Source organism: Bombus affinis, chromosome 1 (genome assembly GCF_024516045.1).
Source record: "Bombus affinis isolate iyBomAffi1 chromosome 1, iyBomAffi1.2, whole genome shotgun sequence".
Taxonomy (NCBI): domain Eukaryota; kingdom Metazoa; phylum Arthropoda; class Insecta; order Hymenoptera; family Apidae; genus Bombus; species Bombus affinis.
The window spans coordinates 17,746,189-17,768,350 of NC_066344.1; the positions used below are offsets into that span (position 1 = coordinate 17,746,189).

A 22,162-nucleotide genomic window follows, 5' to 3' on the forward strand; every position below is an offset into this window, starting at 1 on the left:
TGTCAGAATTTCATCATAATCACTTGCGTTAACTACTAAAATTGGCCTAATGGTTAGCTTGTTATGAATAATTGTTGATATATGTAACTGGTTTCGTTCATCTTAATTTTCTATCTCTGTTTCTAACGAAGACAGAAGAGGAAATATGTATGTTGAAATTATATTATTTATTGGCTAACATTTAATAAGTTTTCAATTAATTTCAATTACATTTAAAAATTAAGAATTATTATAGCTCTTAAAAGTTAATATACATTATATTGTACTTACTAGGATGTTCCAATTTTAGATGGTCAATTTTTAATCCTTTCTCACTTTTTATTATAAATGCTCCATAAACTGAAAAAAATAACTTTGATAATATAAAAATATATTTTAGTAAAGTAGATATACCTTGAGAAATTGTTCTTACATTGGTAAGCGGAATTCTTTAAGCACGAATAAAAAGTAGAAGTGAGAAGAATCTGAATAACTGTAATTTGACTTTTCTTAAAAAAAATTAATTGTTAATTAAATTTTCGAATTGTTCACAATGGATTAAAATCTACAGATATAGGTAAATATGCTTTGCCAATATATCAAAGATCAGATAAATAAAATTCATTGCTACTCATAATTAAAGATAAATACATAAGACGATTCTGTTCGAATGTAAAGTTTGTTAACGATAGATAATAACATCGAATCTCTACATTAATAAAAATGGAAATAGATTTGTATAACAACGAACTTTGTTTTAATTTCAATATAAAATTTTAATTTTTCAGTACAAGAAGATAATTCACTTAATGGAAGACATATTTCCATGCAGTAATCATACATATGCATATTAAAAACAACAAAGTGGTATGAACCATAAGCTTTTATATGTTTTACATAATCTGATAAGCTGACCCAAAATTAAGATTGTATTGATATAGATTGTACAAAAACCGTTGGTTTCATAATCCTTTCATGCGCATGCAAAATGTGTCCCAAATTCAAAATGGAAGAAGTTACCTACGAAAATTTTCTGAAAAAATAAACATTGAAAACAAAAAGACCATTTAAAAGACTGAAACGAAACATTCTCTTTTAATCAAATTCAAATAACAGCTAAATGCTTTAAAATTGTTTGGAGAATTTTTGCATTAAAAGTTATAATGAAAGAATATGAGAAATTGTTTGGGAAATTTTTCAGCCTTCAATAATTGAAATTGCGATCCTTACCTTTCAGGTAAAATATGTTCTTATAAAAGTGGATTATAATCTAATAATTAATTCCATAATTATTTAATTTAAAGAAGAAATTAAAGACTCGTAAATGAGTAACTACATTTAATAAAAAGAAAAAAAAAATGAGTAAAAATAAAAAGATCTGTAATATGAAAAACTATATTAAATAATGTAACTAACGTTGTACATAATAAAAATTTTTTTAAATTTAATATGTAATAATGTACCTGTTTTCTTCGAAAATTATAAAATAAATTCAATTGCTACCTAATTAAATAAAATTAAAATAATATCAATCTTAATAATAATATTTATATTATATATATTATATATTATATTAATAATAATAAAATTTAATAATAATATTAATATTATTCTCGACGGAATTATTCTTAAACTCATTAATTTTTCTTGTGTTTATTTTATTTTATAAAAAATATATATGTCAAAAATAAAATTTAAATATAAAGTTTAATTATTCAATCTTCATTCATTATACTTAAACAAAGTATACGCTTAATGCGATTAGGTTTCCAATCACTCCTCGTTATATATATCGCAACATAAATTTCATTTATTTTCCAGAAACTATATTCCGTAATGGATTTAATTAAAGGTTCCTAACACTGAAACCATGATCTACGCGCTACAACTATTTTTCGTTGGAAAATTAAATCTTTTATACGGACACGTAACTTTTGACACGATGTTTCAACACATGTCGATATCGTTATCCTTCTTTTGTTAAAAAAGGATGATACATATACCAATTTATTTCAAAACATTGTAATTGTCATATATATTTTTAATACAGTCAATACTAAAACAATTATAATACAAAATACACATATTAATACAAAATTTTATATGTATAATATTTCAACAAAGATATGAGAAGTTATTTAATATCAAAATTCTATACAAGAAAGGGTATCAAAATAATAAAGGAAAAAAGGAATGAAAACAATTACCAATATTAACTTCATTATTCTACCATTACGTTAGAATTTAATAAAAAGTAGCTTCAAAAATCATAAACATATTTTGAAAAAATGCCACAATGTTATTATACGTTCCACATATGTAAATGTATATACCAATATAAGTTTAAAAGATAAATTAGCTTTCCATCAATTTTTTTACCGATTCGAAAACAATAAAATATTATCTGAAAATTCTCGTTCAACCATGATACAGTTTTTTCGTGTATTATTTACGCAAGGTAATTCCAATCTGTATTGTTTTTCGTCCCAAAACCGGGTCGTTTAGTGTTTACTCGCATGAGAGTATTCGTCGCTGTCAGACGCATTAGCCAAATATGTAGCCCATCAGTTTCAAAGAACGTTATTATTTCAACCATAAACATGACCACGTATTAACGTAAATACTATCATAGAAAAACTTTTTCACTGTCATAAATACTTAAAAAAGAACATTATACGAAATAACGAAATGGAAAATGGATATTACTCACTAACAACTGGAATAAAATCCAATTCTAAATATTCCAAAAGTTATATTATAATAAATTATTATATAAAAAGTTATGTTATATAAAAGTTATATCGTTAGTATATTAGCTAGAAACAATAAATGTAAATATAATAAATTTTTGTTGATATTTCTACTAATGATTAACAATTTTATTATAGATACGATGTTTCTACTATACCAAGTTTATAGTTTCATTTTTTTCCTGTTACCGTTACTACTGAAATATTGTTGCTTATATTTTTATCTACATATGTAATCAAATATTAAATATTTTGCAAAAAATTATAAGTTTTCATGTATATTAGCATAGATAATCTGTAATAGATGGATGCATATAACTCTTCTGAAGAATTGTTATACTACCTAAAATAGCTAGAATGTTTTTAGTTTTTTCAATGATTTTATTATTATTTATATATGTATATTCATTTAGTATTACTTACTGCAGTATTATTTCAATCTCAAACGCATGTTTCAAATAATATAAACAGGGTATATCCCGTAAGTTTAACCGCCACTTTTCAAGAATTTCTCATAGCGGCATTTCCGACAATTTCTGAAAGGAATGTTTTGCATAAAAATTAGATAATTTTCGATCAGCTACATGTTTGTAAATCAAAAAAAAAAAAAAAAATAATAATTTTTTTTGATAAAAAGTTGAGATCGTCATGATTGATTATGATTCTGAGATCACCTTGAGATGATCTTGAACTCAAAAATTTAAGTTCGATCAATAGTATTAGTTCATCCTAACGTGTAATGATGTAGTACAAGACAATATTATTATAATCGTTGGATAAGTTTAAAAACTTATTAATATCTAATATATGTTTTAATAGAAATAGGATAATTTTCCATATCGTATCTGTAAATCGGATCTAAATTTCTGAATTTAAGGTCATCTGAAAGTCATCTAAAAATCATAGTATTGTAGAACGTTGAATTCGTCTTGACGTTAACTATAACTTTGTGGAGTCCAAAATATATTATATGATGCCATTTAAAAACTCACTTGACTTTTTATTAAAAAAATAATTTTTTGGATATTTTTAATATTCAAACGTGTATCAGACCGAAAATTAAATCATTTTTCTTTAAAACATTTTATTGACATTTCTACTAATGATTAACAATTTTTGTTAATCATCGGAAATATATGAAAATGGTGATTAATCTTAGAAAACACATGTATACAAGAGTATGGAAAATTATAAACAAAAATAAGATTCCAGTAAAATATATAATTTATATTAATACTTCTAAATCAAATGTATATGAATATATTTCTAACAACGAACATTCAATTTAATTCATCCAAAGACATACAAAATATATCTCTTAGCTAAATATAGGATGTACATTAACGTAAGACGTAAATATTTACAAAAAAATAGACGAAAGAAAAAAAAAGCTGCCGAAACCCGGGATCGAACCGGGGACATCTAGATCTTCAGTCTAACGCTCTCCCAACTGAGCTATTTCGGCTTGTGTTAGGGGCGGTTTTATTTAATTTCCAAAATATATATTCAAATTAACCAACTCTAATATTTATAAAATATAAATAATATATTTTTTATGTGACGAATATAACATCAGCATATCGTTAATACACGTGTGTCTTATTTCAGTATAAAATATATTTTAACTATTGTTTTGCAATCGATTCAATTTTTGTTGCACGTTTGAAAACAGCATAACCTGTATAAATAAATTAATTACTTGGAAAACTATATTAAATTAACTGTTTGTCGTACAAATTTCTCTCAGTATCTTATAACACATTCGAAGTTAATACTAATTTTATTCTGTTTCTAGAAAAATTTGTATGCAATATTATAAGTTACATTCATTAATAGACTGAAAGAATCACTGAACTATACTTATATCAGCTGAATGTTAGTAATAAAGAAGTAATATGTTGCGGTAATGGGTTAAATTTCAATTGTACTTACAATAAACTATTATCCACAATTCGTATTCGTCATTCTTTTCTCTAACTCGACCTACTTTTATCGCATTGTTTCACATATTCTACTGCTTGCCAGTCTTTGCACGATGCATAAGTTTACATTTCCCAGAACAGGTTTTAAGGTTATTCGAAGGGAAAGAGATCGGTTGGAGCCACTCACGGTCGTCAACGAAATCACGTGGTAAACAAAGATAGGTATAGATACTACGAAAACAAACCACGAATTTCAGAGAGAGGCAACAGAAGCTATCAAGGACGTAAAGTTCGATCCAGACTCTCTATAAAACATATTTTATACATACAATAAAAATATTACGAAAAAATTCGGCAACAAATTTTATAAAACTACTCTTTGATAATAATTAAAATCCGCCACATATACATGTATAGATGTTTAAATTTTCTTTAATTTAATATTTCTCTTTCTATTTTTATATTTGTAAAAAAAAAAAAAAAAAAGGATTGTAATAATGGTTCGAATTTTCTGTATATATAAAAAATTATGATTTCATATTGAAAAATTGATAAATATATTTCATAATATAAAAGTATTATTTTAGACGTTGTCGTAAAATACCATTGAAATAAAAATTTTTCTATTATAATAATAAGATATATACATATATGAATTTATTAATGTATTACATTATACTGACCGAATATGTACTTACTCCTATATTAAATTTATGTGTTAAATTATGATAAACTTTTTATATAGTATATAAATTACAATTATATCTCTGATTCTTTTAATTTCTTATAGTTGACCCTTGAATAGATTTCTAAATATACATATGTATCTAGTACATCTTCCAAAAGTTCTAAAAAAATATTTAAGCAGAATAATGTACATATGTTTAAGTATTTTGTTCAAATACGTAAAAATTACAAATAAACAGATAATGTGCTGCTTAGAAAATTCGTATAATGCACACACAGATTGACTACCATATTTGTTAATTGATCTACAGAAGACAATTTTCTGGATGTCTATTAAAGGAAGAACAGGAATACACTCTCACGTTTCGTCCTCGAAACTGGTTGAAGCGAGTTGAAAAGTTCTCGAGGCCGCCATAACGTTCTTCCTGTCTGAACTTGGCCTACAGTTTTGTGCGCTGGCTACATTCACGACGATCAGTGTCGCGTCGTACGTAGATGGTGACGGTTCGTTGGAAGTGGATTCAGAGATCGTGGAAAGCTCACAGGGAGTGTGGAAGTAGATTTGCAAGTAAATCTCTTCCTCGCACCCTAAGAGGTGTTGGTGCATCGAAAAAAGAGGACGACCCATCGTTTGCGATTGTAATTACACACTATGGCGAATTTGAGACAGACTCCGCTGACATGTAGTGGACATACTAGACCCGTGGTGCATCTTGCATTCTCCGATATCACTGAATCTGGATATTATCTGATTTCGGCGTGTAAAGGTAATTAATTTTTTAATCTCCTGCCTCGAGAAGGAACTCGTTGTTGATTCGTATCGGTCAATCTTCTTTTTCTCTGCGATCGACAACGTTCAGTTCTTGATCGCCTTGGCCCAGTTTCTTTGAAAACCAAGGTTTTATAAGTTACGAGTTTCGAGGTTAGATACTATACATTTGCGACGATATGGATTTCCTGATGAAGTTTTTCTATAGTATCGAAACGGGTTTATGAATTACTTAAATTTCGCTGTATTTCGCTAATGTATTTACGTGCATATACATGTATGTATGTTATCCTAATTGGATGAAAGTTTTTGACTAATCTGTTTTATTAAGGTACATTAAATTAAATATCTGCTTTATTTACTCCATTTTGTTAGACAACGAATGAATTGTTGAAATTATAGTGCTTCCTTAGTTGCAAATTTATGCTAACAAACAAATTGATGTATTTTTAGATGGCAAACCTATGTTACGACAAGGAGATACTGGAGATTGGATTGGAACATTTGAAGGACATAAAGGAGCGGTATGGGGTGTTGCATTAAACCCTCGGGCTACAAGAGCTGCTTCAGGAGCTGCGGATTTTAATGCTAAAGTCTGGGATGCAATTAAAGGAGAAGAAATTCATTCATTTCAACACAAACATATTGTGAAGTCTGTCAACTTCAGCATCGATTCTAATTATTTGTGCACAGGTTCTAATGAGAAACTCGTGCGAATTTATGATCTTAACAAACCAGATGCAGCACCACAGGTATATATTATCATGCATCTATAATTATATTTTGCAAAGATATAATATTTAGTACTGCTTTATTTAATCAGTAACATTAACAGGTGTTCTCAGGTCATAAAAATGGTATCAGACATGTTACGTTTTTCAATAATGATACTGCATTAATTACCTGTGGCGATGACAAAACATTGAGAGTTTGGGACAGAAAGAGCGGTCAAGAAGTAAGAAGGTTAGATTTTCCAGCAATTCCAAATTCTATGGAAGTGTCAAGAGATGGGAACATTATTACCACAACTCACTCCAACATAGTCACCTTTTGGAATAGCAGAGAGTATGTCCATTTCTTTCTGTTTTACCATAACCCATACAGCGTATCTTAAAATATAAAATAAATGAAGTCAGCGAAACAAGTTCAAGGTTAATGTGTAATGTACCTGCTTGTACACCTGTTGGTACAGACACATTAATATCCTGAACATGGATTTTCTGCAGAACCTTCAAGTTAACCTTGGCCCACTAGGAAGTACTTTCCAGTGTATATTTTACATTTTAATAGATTGTATATCTTTTATTCATGTTTCTTCATTACTTATTGATAGCACTTGAGGAAAATTGTAATTATTTGTGCAGATTAACCAAGTTACGCGAGTACACTGCGCCGACTCAAATGAATAGTGCTAGTTTGCATCCAGATTGTAGTATTTTTGTATGTGGAGGAGAAGACTTAAAAATGTACAAGTTTGATTATGCTACGGGTACAGAAATTGGTAAGTATTAATATTGTAATACATAAGTTTACAAAATGAGCAAATAGCTATACATATTTCTTTAATATTAATATATCTGCAAATATTTAAAATTATTTTCAGAATCATTCAAAGGCCACTTTGGTCCTGTACATTGTGTACGTTTCTCGCCAGATGGTGAATTATATGCTAGCGGTTCAGAAGACGGTACCTTGAGATTATGGCAAACAACTGTTGGCAAAACATATGGTCTTTGGCGATGTATAGAACAAACGCCTGCAATACAAGAGAATACTGCTGTGGTGAATAATAAACAAGAAGTTCCTGCCAGTTAAAAATCTAACGATTCACAGATAGTGTAAAGTACTTTAAATGAAGAAAAAGAAAAAAACGGAACAAACACATCATTTATAGATGAGTGTAAATGAAACGACACAGAACGAATTTTCATAATGACTCGTGCTGGAATTGTATTTAATTGGCTGATATCTACCATATGTTTTGTAAATATCAAATCTGTATAATCAACGTCTCAAATCAGCCTATTAATCGTGGTATTCTCGAAAAGACTAAAAAGCGGACCAACCTTCATTGTAGTCTAATAAGTCATGGAAGTGTGGGACGCCGTTCACTATTTATTATAAAGAAGAAAAAGAAAAAGAAACATTAACATTTATTAACGTTATACATGTCACTATTATACTACAAAATTAGATAGAGGTGTAATGATAAAAAGAAAGACATTCAGAATTAAATTTTGTGTTCGCATTTGTTATTTTCGCATTATAATTACTATACAAGTATAAAAACAATTTCGCTATGTCAAACACAAGCGCAACTCCTTTGATACACATATCACTCATCCGCCCATTAAGATATTCACTTGTGTATTCCCTTTATCTAACGAATGTCACTATTTTATTAAGTGCCGTGACAATTTATTAAAGTCCTCTTTATCTTCACACTGCAATTATGTACTACGAGATCACTGTACAATTTTTCCTCCAACTGCCAATGACAGCTTTATTATACAGGGCACGTCGCGTACTGACCTCTTTACACTTTTGTTACTCGAGTATACGATTTTTCGCGCAAATTAAATACTTCTTATAATCTACAAAATAATATTACTAAACATAACAAGTAAAAAAAAAAAAAAAAAAAAAAAAAAAAACCATGAGAGATATTTCTTACAAAATGAAACAGTGTTTCGTTTAAAACGTTTCCAGTCGTATATGTAATACATATGCGAATCTTAATATATTATTTCTGCACTCTCTTCACGGATGATTTTTATCGAAATGTACGAGCTGGCATGCGTAATTCTTGATTCGCGTTTCTGTACAGAGAAAATTGTTCGATTATTAACGTTGAGCGCAGCTCGTTACAAAACCAACGTCACTGTCGTTGTACAGTCTCTTGAAGGAAGACAGTGTGTCTCTTGCGTGTGATAGTTAATAAGCGACCAGTTATACGAGAAGTCTTTTTGAAGACCATTTTCTTGCTCAACCGATGAATTGCGAGAGATCGGGTAACTTGAAACCGTTGAACGAAACCGGCGTCGGTGCGCTTCTTAGGCTGTTTCTGTGTGGCACGAAACCGGGAAAGTTGGTTGGCGTAGTGAATTGCTGAAGTCTCGAGGTAGCTTCCGTCGCTGCTAGGACGAAGCCGCACTGTGCCGTACATACGTCGTCGCGTAAAATCGCCTCTCGAGAAGCTTCACGTAGAAGCTGATTACAGTCGGTAATCCTCAAAGAAGCGCACTGAGTCTGAAACGAAAACAAAAGAAAGAGGAAAATTAAAATAACATATAATATAGATAAAATTTTCTTAATTCTCATCTTTTCATAAAACGTACAAGAATTAACGATACGTTATTTTTCTAAATAAATTAAAATAAAAAGCAAAGGGTACGTACACCTTCAGCTGTGCAAACGCAACTAGTACAAGGTGTAGGGAAGCCAGACTCTCCAAGAGCTACGTTTCTTCCCCCGATTTGACAACCGTGCCTCGTTTCTCTCCAAGCTGACAAGTCTATATGTGGCATAGAACCGCAAGGAACTCGTGGATTTAGGAAATTGCTTGGCAAATCAAACGCCGCTCGTTGCATCTCGTTATGCTCGTCCATGTTTTCACACAAAACTTTAGACAACGTAGTTTTCCGAATTGCTGCGAGTTGATGCTCAGTGAATCGGATGTTGGGGTCGTCAGTTTCGTACCAAAATCGATCGCACTTTCTCGACTGCCTAAACTGTATCGCGATTATGCAGGCGAACGTGGGTCCTACGAGTCCACCTTGAAGAGGTCTTTCGCTCATTCCGCCAGGGAACAAATCGATGTCATCTACTGATGTGTAGATTCGCTTCATCCGAGCTATAACCTCTGGTGCCATTTCCCTCGACAAATCTTCGAAAGTGGTAGCTCTCTTCAGATTACACAGAGCTCTATAGTTATTGTACGACGGTATACCATGATCCCTGGCACGCTGAATATTAAGCGCAACAAGATCGATTCCAGAATACGGAATTCCACGAATTTCAAATAAATGATTGGTTACTTCTCCGGTTATAAATTGATCCAAGGTCTCCATAGGAGTGGCCACCAAACCGCGTGTCATTTCATCCATCATACCGTTTTGATACAGCATATCTGGATCAAAGAACCCGTCTCTCAATAAAATAGAAGGTTCTACATTTTGATAATTACGATCCATCCTAGGTAAATGAGGCCTCAAGAGCGAGTGACCAATTCTATAAGCAGCAGAAGCGAATTCATTAAGCACGCTAGGATTGCACGTAGGTGAATATTCTTTGTAATAGCCTTGAGGTAGAAGCTTTAATCCATATAGGGTGACTGCATTCCAACCGAGAATTCGCGGAAGAAACTCGTTATACGTAATATGTTGCAACATGGCGCTGATTATACGACGAGAATGTTGGAACAGTTTTTCACCATCCCAATGAGGATTCACCTGTCTTAGCCCTTCCACGATTCTGTTATGCTCTCGTATCCACATCGTATGCATAACAGTCAATCCGGGTTGTTCAGATGCCCTACCATCACCACCAATGAAACAGTAGCCCGATTTAGCTTTGCACTCTGGGTGCGTGGGAGATTGTGGCAAAAGGTCCTTATTTCCTCTATGTGGGCTCTGAGTGATGTTCATGCGGCCGTTAAAACCTCTCAAAACATTACAAATGCAAGTATTTTCACCGTAGATCACGGATGCATCTAAGAAACCGGTGTTCTGATTGATCTGTTCTCGAGGTCCCAGGTGCTGCTGACCTGGCAGAGACCTCATAAACGGGAAACACATTCGCGCGCCGGAAGTTACGTTCACGGTGGGATAATAATGATCACCAGGAGGCACTGGGAAGGGATTGCATTCAGGATGAACTGTACGAGGAGAATCACACGAACGACAGCTTGGTATAGACTCGGCGAAACCCTTGTGAATCGGCGTCATTGTGAGATCGTGGTCCAAAAATTGGGCATACTGCATGACCATTAATGTGTATCGATTATGAAGATTGGATATATCAGGGTGGATCACTGTAGAGATAACTCTGGGATTTGGTAACGGTACTCCAGTAACAGATGTGCTTCTAGGCTTTGACACTCCATCTTCGTAGACCGGAGGAAGTAATCTTGCGAATGTTGTCAACGATTTCCCAAGATTAGGATTACGTAAGTTATTGCAGTGACCTGATAATGTTCTATATGGACTAGTTGGATCGCAAGGACTGTCATCTACAGGGCATTCGATCTCGTCGTGATTAGTAGGCTTCTTTTGAGATAAAAATCCAGAGATATCAACATTCTGTAGTAAATCAGAGAAGTCATTAGTAGGGAAACCAAGTATGTTGTCCGTGGTATCGAAGATCTGTCGTTTCCTACGTCTCAAGCCATGAATACTATTCAGAATTTCATTAGTAGCTAACTCGTACATAATCGAAGAGTTGGCTAATAAAAGAGCATCTCTGTTGGCTTTCGAGAAACTGGCAGCCGTCCCAGCTGGAGATTTAGGATCTGCTATTCTCTGTTGTAACCAGGAATTGTATTCCAGTTGTTTTCTTCGGATTAGATCTGCCTCAGCTTTCTTCACAGCTGCAGCTATCAAACTAGGACTGAGTTCTGGAATAAATTCTGGAATCACAGATCTGCTGCCAGTTACCACTTCTTTGATAGGCTCTGGAAGAGGCTCTTCTCTCCATGGAGCTATATCAAGTACACTGTGTTGATCGCAATTAATTCTAGCATTTAAATATGGATCTTGCTGGATAAATGCTTTTGGTTGAATCCTCTCGATTTTCGTGTTACCGCAGAGAATACCAGCTAAAGAAACTTTCCTAATTTCGGCCAATTGAGCTGCAGTCAATCCAGAAGGCGGGATGTCGTTCTCATACCAGAATCGATCAGAGTTCCTAGTTTTGATAAATTGTCTCTTTAAAAGGCATTCGAACGTTGGACCGACTGTTGCACCCCTTCTGGGAATTTCTAAAATTCCACCAAGAAGAAGATCGATGTCTTCTACCTGTGAATACATGGATTCCAATAGCCTCACGTGCGTGGGGTGCATAAAATGTTCCAAATCCATGAAATTTTGGAGCTGCAAAAAAAGAAAGAAAGAGCACATTTTCATAGTATCTTTTGTCCTATTTTGAAGTTTAAAATAAGATATTTAAAATATGAAATTGTTAATTAAATCTAAATGTAATTGTCTTTTCAGATAAGTTTATCATTTTCTATAAGTAATTCTCGCAATGAGAAAAAAGCTCAATGTAACTTACAAAAAGGATTAAATTTTCATACAACACATATTATATAAAGTACGAAATAATTAAGAATTTTATGCTGAAAAAAGATATAGATATAAGCATCATATCTTATAAATTATAATTTCATTATTAAACTAAATTTTCATAAAAATATAAGCAATATCAGATTGACAATAATTTAAATAAAAGACAGAAGTAAAATTCAGATTAGTAATGGACAATAAGTCTCTAGTTCAACTTTTGGAATCTAGAATACGTAGGATCCAGTGATTGTAATCTCTGTTAAAGCAAATCTTCTTAACATATATATTTCAAAACGAAACGAAAAATCTATACACGAATAATTACAAATGAGTCTAAATTTATATTTTAATACGTTCTAAAATCTATTCTTAGACCAGCCTGCCAATTTTATGTTGTCATCGTTTAGAATCGTTTTTAAGGCTACAGAAAAATTAAAAATTGTAAAGATAAATTATTAAGGACGTATTAAATATAAAGAAAACGCTAACTCTATGTATACGTATAAGTTAATAGTTTTAGATAATACCTATTCGCGGTATAATGTATGTATTTTATTATTTGCATTTTAACCACGATAATTTAATTCTGATGGAACAACGCGAATAAAATATAATAAAATATAAGAAACGGTCAGTCACTATCAGACATATTATGCAGTGTACGAAACTTACATTTTATAAAGTTATTATGAGGTAAAAAATTTTAACCTATAAATAAATCTCAGGTATAATTAAATTGGTATAAACCTACCGTGACATTGTGTCCGGAACAATCCTCGACAAACTTGACATATCCAGGAATGCCATGATCGCGACCCACGTGTACGAAACGTGCGTTTACATCAACGCGTGATTCGAAAGCGGACTGACTCAAATCCAGACTCACGCGATTGGCTGACGCGATCACGTGGTCTTCCAAGCACGTGGAGTCGTCCATAGCGTGTTTACGTAGCGATGTCAGAGCACGGAGAGCCGCCAGCGCGACCGCATCGTACGTGCCTCCCACGTTCGAAGACGAGTACCCATTGTAGAATCCGCTCGCAACAGGCATCAATTCTGGATCCGTTCGAGCGCCTTCTCCGAGAATGCTCGGCATGTATTCGTTCAAAGTAACGTGTTGAATCTGTGCGACGACCACTCGACGAGCTTCCAAGAATAATTTCGTGTCGTCCCAATGCTCATTAGCCTTGGCCAATTCATTTGCTATTCGATTATGTTCGTTCAAAAGAGCAGCGTATATCATTCCTAAAGCCTTATCTTCTGTATTATTACACATTTCGCAGTTAGAAACGTCCACTTTCCCTTCGCTGTACGTTCTAAGCCGATGTAATTGTTCGTCTGTTGGTCCATAAATGTGGGAACCATCTAAGTACGCCGATGCTCCATTCATCTGTTCTCTGGTTTCGAAGTTACATTTGTGCACGGTCAGACTCGGTACAGAGCGCCAATATTCTATGCATTTGCCTTGTTCGTCGCGGATTTCGTAACATTCCGGGTGTCTCGCCGTCCCAGAGCAACAGATAGTTTGCTTGTTAGATGGGTGTACTGTAGATGCGATGTCTTGGAGTATTAGTTCTGACCATACACCAGACAAACTCGTTAAACCCTCGTGAGCCTCTGAGGTGAGGCGCAGATGGTTAATCAGCATTGATACTGCTTTTGTAGGAGTTGGGAGCACGTGGTTTCCGACTGACTGTCGCGGACTAGCGATACCTGATAACAGACAGTAGTTACATTTAAGTTTGACGGTAAGACGCGAATTTTATGTTTGGTCGATTTTTTGAATAAGGTACCAAATATATGTATATGTAAATAGTATCGTTGGGCAAAAGGCCTAAGATATCGGCCGAACCATAAACAATGTCGCATCGTCGGGTCAATCAATGCGTCGTCGGTCCTTTCAAGTGAATAGTTTCGTGGAAAAGGCCTGCGTGACCCTGGCCACGGGCGTTTGCGGAACACGTGCGCGATGGGGCGGGAAAAGATAAAGGGATGCTAAAGACAGTGTTAGTGAGTTGAGAAGCGAGAGCGCAGAAGCCGGAGAGTGTGAATCGGGAAGTCGAGAGCCGAGTATGATAATAAGACGTGCGACAATATTGTAATCAGTTCGTTGTTTTGAATATTATTTGTTAAACCAAAACATCATTACTTGTCCTTCCTCTAAAGACCCATTTAAGTTACTACATATATATCTGGGTAAAGATAAGCTTCCAACGATTGTTTTCAATTTTTCACCAGTACTTTGTTTTTCATAAGCTCCTCGGTATTTATCAACAGAAATGTACATATTCACAATTTCCACTTAATTACGCTGTAAAGACGTATTTATATCAAATTCCTAGTTTTACACTGATTCATCTTGTTTCCGAATTTTATATTATTATATTCTGAATTATATATTTTATAATTTCATATTTATGAAATATACGTGTAATATTAATATAAATAAAATACGTATGTTATATACAGCAATAATATGGTAATATAATAATAATAATAATAATAATAATAAATAGTCCAGGAGAAGAATAAGGCGATTAAAAGGAAATTTAAGCAGCAAAAATTGCTGAATGTGCGCAATATGCCAATATATAAGACTATACATGTAAAGTATAGTGTTAATCATAACATTTAGTTACTATTTTAAAGTATTTTGTTCGTTATGGTGGGCTGTTTCTCTAGTTATATTCATAAAGATACGAATTTGTTTAAACATCCGCAGTCTGGTTATAATAATTATAATATATATATATAACAATATTTATTACTTTATTCCCTAAAATTTATTTAGACAAAATTATTTATCAATCAATTGTGGAATTTGTCAAACTGTTAAAATCTTAAATATTTATTTTTTAAATAGCTTTCTAAATAAGAACGGAGTTGTAAGGGACGTTACAATAAATCTGCTGGTATATTTTCACGCTATATGAATTTTATTAACAATTTATAATAGGTCTTTTATATGGTAAATAAAATAAGGAAATGAGCGTCTCTGACATCTTTCGCAAATGTCGAGGCATAATATTTTTTAAATAACAAGCGCATCAATTATGAGTTGTCGAAACAAGCCTTGCGACAAGATGGTAGACGTGTTTTCTACATTGCACTATAGTATATTATCACACAAACGAAAGATAATTTCCTCTCTACGGAGTTTATTATGGCCGCGGTTTTCACTCTTACTTCACGGGGGTGTGCGACGTAAATCAGATTAAATGGTTGGCCAGCGAAGACTGTGATCAGCAATATCTGCGTTAAATTAAACGTTACCCAATACAGTTTATTATTCTTGGTCATATTACACGGAAAATTGATGAGTTACGGTTGCTCCGGGTACAAGAATTTATACTCTTTAACGCGACAAATTGTGTCAAATGATGGTAATTTCGCCTTTAGTATTTTCGACAATGAATAATGGAGAATCATTTGGCGTACGTAGTTGTAATCTAAAAATAGTACGAGATAATTGCGTTTCGGTGTTAAACGTGGTATGATAAATGGTGTAATAAATTATATATAAAAGTAGCAAGTTTGATTTTTTTAAATGTTGATGCTTGAAGGTAGAAAATATATTTTTAGAAGATATATATATATAGGCACATGTGTGCATGTATGTATACGTAGAACGTTAAGTTTTCATATTACGATAATGTGAATAATAATAGGAAGAGAATTACTTGATTAAAATTTTCGTATTAGAAAAATTCAAATACTTTTTACGTCAGTTATCGCAAGTTATTGTACATACTGTATCGTACTATTTATTTTCTCATTTGCTTTGTTATTTTGCTTATTAGATACTCGACAAAAGTTTTGATTTTCTTCTTCTTTTCTAATTAGCAAATTTAAACGAACGATAGTTCCTTTAATTCAGCTAAATGTAATATTTTATTTTCAAAAAGGTATAAGAATAGTGTTGAATAGCAATTTCAGATAAAATTTAATTAAATCAACCGTATTATATTGAATTTATTTTAATATAAAAATTACTTATTATATTTCTTATTATATGTATACATATATATTGTTATATTTTACGTTATACTCAACAGTGCAAAATTGGAAATTATTTTCATAAATAAAGACGGAATTTGCTTCAATTATGTAGCCATAATAATCTTATATGATGCCGACAAAAAGCTTTCGATCTCTAATAAGATTTATTTGATTTGTCGAACATAAACATTGGTCTAGAAAGTTGTAGTAAATTTCGCTATCTTTAATAACAAGTGAGATCAGGTATACTATTTTAAGAAGCAGAATAATAATATTCATTCAAAGTAGAAAGTTACTTTACATTATTTTACCAGACTTTGAACTGTGATGTTGATTGTTCAATGTTGAATAAGATTATGTTAATTTTCTTGAATAATTCTAAAAACACGTTAATGTATATGTAATTCGACAAATTGATTACACGTGTACGAACTGATGTATATCAAATGATAGAAAATACTGTTATTTCGTATTAATGTTATTCTTTTTGGATGAGTTAATCTTCGATAATAGCACCGAAGTTAAGATATTATTGCTTAAAAGTTTCGATACATTACGTTCCAAATTGAAGATCTTTTTCGGTATTTTTTAAAAAATGTTTAAAATTTAAAATATTTATATGAATCTATAAATACCTTTTCATATCATCATAGTCCATCAATATCATCGATGTGACTTGAAACAATGTTTCTATCTATTACGTTCAAAGATAATCCTTTCTTTTATTTATCGGAATTTCTTTAAAAATATGCAGGTCTGGAAATAGAAAGTTCTACGTCTCTCCATCTTACATCTCACATCTTCTGAATTCACTCGTGTAATATCTAGATATACGTATAATATATAGTATTACATGTCATTTGTTTCTAATTTTCATGTTGTTTAAAACGCAAGAAAACCGAATTATACAAATTGTTTGAGATTCTTTGACGTTCCTTTTTGAATATTTGTCCATTTCGGATGTACCAGCATAAGTAACAATTCTTACAATATTTCTTCGGATTAATGAATGTAACTAATGATCAAGAAACGAGCGAACTTATTATTCCGTTAAAAAATGTGCCATTTATTTCTCCACGTAGGAAAATTTATCCTTTTTTCTAATAATTCCCTATACTGTTGTATTTAATTATGTAATTTGCTAACTACACAATTTCATGTATACATTACGTGTTCTAAATCATACTCTCATATGACGTAAATATTTTAATAAAAAATTCCTGATTCAAAAATTCACGATACTCGTGAATCCTTTCACTTCTGAAGAATTCTCGAATCGTCTTCATGCCAGGTATTATTAAATTGGTGGGAAAGTAATGTCGGTTTTTGACCGTACCAAGAAAACCGGTCTTGGATGGATCATGCACGACAGTTTAAAATAAAATTATTTTGTAAGCATGATTTTTTGTATTCATAAAGTACTCGATCTTCATCTAAACTTAAAAATCAATGTACATCGATCAATTTTGATAGTTAGGCATGAAACGCGAAAAAGTCTGTTTTTCTTTCAATTACATGAATCTAAAAAGAGTACATACTTGAATTTCTTTCTCATCCCCTCTATTCTCTAAACATGGCACTATCAGACTATCGTTATTTTCGGCCAATAAAGAATTATTTAAATGGATGAAATATAAAAAAATTAGTTGAAATCGAACATCGTATAGAATCAGCTTCTTTTTTATGAAAATGATACAAGGAAGCTAATGATACAAGATGGTACAATCATAGAAAACAATAAGCTGCAAAAGTAGCACGTAATACGCAAGAATATATATTTTATTAATAATAATTGTGATCTAAATAAAATACAGTTGACTCACTTGCATGATCATTAAAATCGACATTACTTTCCTAATCCAAAATCGTCAATTCCATCGAAGCTCGCAAAAAATTCTCTGAATTTCTGGTTACATAGAATGACTCAGATTCGCCTTAATGAGGACTTTGTGACGCAGGAGGAAAGGAGGACCCAACAATCCTCGAAATGTGCAACGCGTGTCGAAATTCTGTGTCATGGTTACGCATGGCTATCCGTACTCGATGAATCTCGACTTTAAAGTAGGCTGACAATGAGGCACACGTGTCTTACGCGGTTACAATCGTCTTTTTACGGTTCGATATGTCTATCGATACGCTTGTACCGAAAGGATTTATGGTGACACGATGATGATGTTGAATCGACGTGTTTAATCAATCTGCCGATTGCTACGAATATTCGTCTAACGATGGGAAACGGGTGAACAGAGTTCGAAAAGTATTTCAATAAGACCTGTCCTTGCCCCTAATTAGGTTGATTCATATGCGTGTGTAGAGACAAGCATGGGAAACAGCGGCATTTAAATATTCTCGTAAATGTGTGAGACGAAACTTGGTTTACCTGTAAATGTATTTAACTACGATGCATATACAGGGTGTTGCTAGCAATTGAAGCAGCCCATGATTTTATCGTATAAAATACGTATGTACTAGTTTTAGGAATACCATTGCGCAGAATACAAGTTTTAAGAATCATATTGAATGGAACATAAATTTTATTCTATGGAATATGTTATCAAAAAATTAAGAAAATTTTTAATCTTGACAACATATTAAAAAGTTATCAAAATCGAAGATGGGCCTCTTTTTGTGAATATTTACTCACCCTGTACAAATATTATTTTTATTCTCTCTTTTTTTTTTTTTTTTTTTTTTAATAATAATAATAACATATTCGATAGAATAAAATTTACGTTCTATAATAATACTTCTAAAGTTTATATTCCATTAAATATTATCCGATATATGGTCGAGATAAAAAAAATGATCAAAGTCAGAGGTAGCTTTCGTTTTGCCAATAGTTACCAAAAATAATTTTTACGTAAGATCTTTTTCTTTCGCTAAAACAAGCCATAACGTCAAAAGAGTAAAATATAGGCAAGAATTTCGTTGGAAAAGATTATGTATGTATACGATTCGAACAATGTATAATGTGATGCATGATGATTTTTTTCTAGGAGCTGGAAATTTATCAACAATTTTAAGATTACTGTCATATTTCTTTTTATATCGAACTATACATGTATACGTAGTGTATATTTAGTAACAAACGATAACGTTTTCCTCTCCTAATCGTTTTCAACGGTTACCATCTTTTCTTTCATTCAGAGGTTTACACATTCTTCTTAGGTAATTTTTTCATAAATTATAATCTGCTAATAATCCTTTTGGATCAACTTTTTAACAATTATAGGCTTTAATATATCAAAATTTAATATATACGAAAAGAAAATATAGGCAAAGTTAAAACAATGACAAATGTTAATATATGAAAATTTAAAGGGAAGGACATGTTATAGATTAAGTTAGGATTTAACTTAATCTAGTGCACTCAGGTAAGCAAATTCCTCATTCTGACAAGTATCGATCATCTCGTTTGATGAGTCCATTATTTTAACTCGTTCGATCGAACATGTTACGTTGTACAAATTCTTGAGCCGATTGCTATTCTGGTCAACACCGACAGTTTAGCTACATGAGAGACTTTCGATTAAATCGACGCGACGAAAATACGTGGAAGCATGTACTCTTCGATGGCGATCAGAGGTATTTTGGGTCAACGCTGTTGAAAGGTAGGCGCGGGGAACCACTGGCCAGAGCACCCGAGTCACTTTCTTCGCTCTTTTCACTTTCATATTTTCGTTTGCATCTTTTTTTTCCCTGGACACAGGCGCCAACTGTGTTGCTCCTTCCCTTGCCGCGTCCAAAATCACACTTCCGATGAGTTTCATTGTCCAGCTTTTAATTAACGCTTTGTGAGATTTAATCGTCGAATAAACTGACCATCGCATTAGTCGTAATGCAAATTAATTTGTTTTTTTTTTTTTTTTTTTTTTTTTGAAATAATTTTTAGTAGTCCCTCTAACGTTTCGTAGCACGTTTTTTTATTTATTTATGGCGTTGAAGCAGAAGACAAAGTTACTAATTAAAATGTACTATATTTAATAAACGATAACGAATATTTCGAAAATAATTTTCAACAAGCAAAATATTTCCTAAAGTATTGAAGTTATTATATATTATTAATATAATATGAATAAACTTTTGTTAATAATTTCTCTGCACTACGTTGCTACAAGCTGCCGAGGAATTGTTTGACACGTTAATGTGATTTTATACTATTATAATACACATAATGTAAACTGATTTTAAAAGTAAATTATTGTTTAGACATAAATTTACTTTAAAAATAGAATATTTTGAACGTAAGTTACATTGACACGAACAGAGAATTTACAATTTATTTTTAAAAAACCAAAGGTTTGTTATCCAATGATACAGAAATTGACTTTCGAAATGAAATCTAAATCTTAGTCTTAATTAACTTTAAAATAAAAAAGAAGAGATGAAACAAAAAAGTACAAAGAAAAAGCTGAATGTGACGAATCATTCTTAAAACCGCGTCGAGATAATACATGGGGAGACTGCATATTGTGTGCGAACTGTTACAAAAAGTTTGCGGATATATTTCTAGAACTAGAGGAAGTGAACATCGATCGGGAAGCTTTTGTGAATTGTGTTAGGTTACGTTAATAATGATCGCGTATCTAATCTAACAACGTGGAAAATGCCTTTCGTACGAGAATTATTCATAATGTAGGATTATTCGTGTACGCTCATTGATACGACTGTAACTTTCTATTCAATTTTTATCCTTAGTTTCGCTTTTCTTCCGCATCCCTAACTGTCCAGCGTTCAGCGACCCCTAGTTATATATCTTATTATATCTTATTACGTTACGATAAATAGCTACGTAATACATAATTCACATATTTATGAATACAATTAAAGAAACAGGACCTGTCGTTGACCAGGGACTTGTTTTATCCACGTACACATCATAATTTTATATACGTTGTAATTTTTATGCCTTGCATATTTTATACGTTTCTGCGCTCTATGCACTTTACGTTCATACATGTTTCAGAAATGTATAAACGTTCGTTAATATTATTAGTAAAATTTCATAAATCGAAGGTTACGTATCATAAGCTAATATTTGGTAATTTTATTTAATTCGGTAATAAAGCAAATGAAAGTTTACGAAAAATTCTACAAGTTACGCTTCATTTTTCTATGTAATTTGACGTGAAATTATAAAGTTACGAATGAAAAGTTTATAACTCAGAAATTGTGAATCGCGAATTCATAGATATTATTAGATGGTAAATCGTTATATACGAGAACTTTGATCAGGATCTAATTATTACGATCAATTCAATTCTCAATTATAATTTAATTCCTTCTACGGTTCTTCACTTTCTCAAGAATTTCTTTCGTTTCCTTTACTCCGGAGCCATTCAATTCCTGATCTTACGTATCATTCCATACTTGCAGTAAACTATAGTAAAGTAAAAAAGAAATCGGTTATATGGAAGTATATTTTGCTAAAATGTCATTATTCAAACATTATGTAACTAATAAACTTTCGAAAATGCTGTTAATTTTTCATCATAGAACATTCAACTTAAAATTAGAAAGAAGGTAGTAAGAAAGTGTTACGTACCACAACAAGATATCAAGAACCAAGAGAAAGGACTGAATTTCGTATTAAATATACATATTTTTTTTTTTTTTTTTTTCTAGATGATAAATTGTAGTTACTAATTTTCAATTTTCTTTTTTCGTGGTTATTACGGGTTCAAAAATATTTCACAAAGATTTTGATTAGAAAAATAACTAGATAACGAGATACTATTTAAGTTCATACATATATGCAGGTACATAAAAAGTAAG

General features: G+C 31.9%; 2 protein-coding genes and 1 non-coding gene across 3 annotated transcripts in view; 1 reads left to right on the forward strand and 2 right to left on the reverse strand.

Annotated features, from left to right (window-relative positions):
- Positions 1 to 4,121: 4,121 nt before the first annotated feature.
- On the reverse strand, positions 4,122 to 4,194 carry Trnaf-gaa (transfer RNA phenylalanine (anticodon GAA)). The gene has a single exon. It is a non-coding gene; the product is annotated as a tRNA-Phe (tRNA).
- A 1,607-nt stretch (positions 4,195 to 5,801) lies between these two features.
- On the forward strand, positions 5,802 to 8,362 carry LOC126917966 (serine-threonine kinase receptor-associated protein). The gene is made up of 5 exons (XM_050725464.1): positions 5,802 to 6,105; positions 6,561 to 6,859; positions 6,943 to 7,172; positions 7,472 to 7,608; positions 7,711 to 8,362. The coding sequence occupies exons 1-5, from the start codon at positions 5,991 to 5,993 to the stop codon at positions 7,920 to 7,922; spliced, it is 993 nt and encodes a 330-aa protein (XP_050581421.1). The 5' UTR covers positions 5,802 to 5,990; the 3' UTR covers positions 7,923 to 8,362.
- Positions 8,242 to 22,162, reverse strand: part of LOC126917485 (uncharacterized) — a 68,664-nt gene continuing 54,743 nt past the window's right edge. Inside the window, exons 5-7 of the mRNA XM_050724393.1 lie at positions 13,140 to 14,101; positions 9,506 to 12,196; positions 8,242 to 9,356 (exon numbers count right to left, since the gene is read on the reverse strand). Of these exons, the coding sequence (XP_050580350.1) occupies positions 9,093 to 9,356; positions 9,506 to 12,196; positions 13,140 to 14,101 (3,917 nt within the window). The 3' untranslated portion in view covers positions 8,242 to 9,092. The remainder of the gene's footprint in view (positions 9,357 to 9,505; positions 12,197 to 13,139; positions 14,102 to 22,162) is intronic.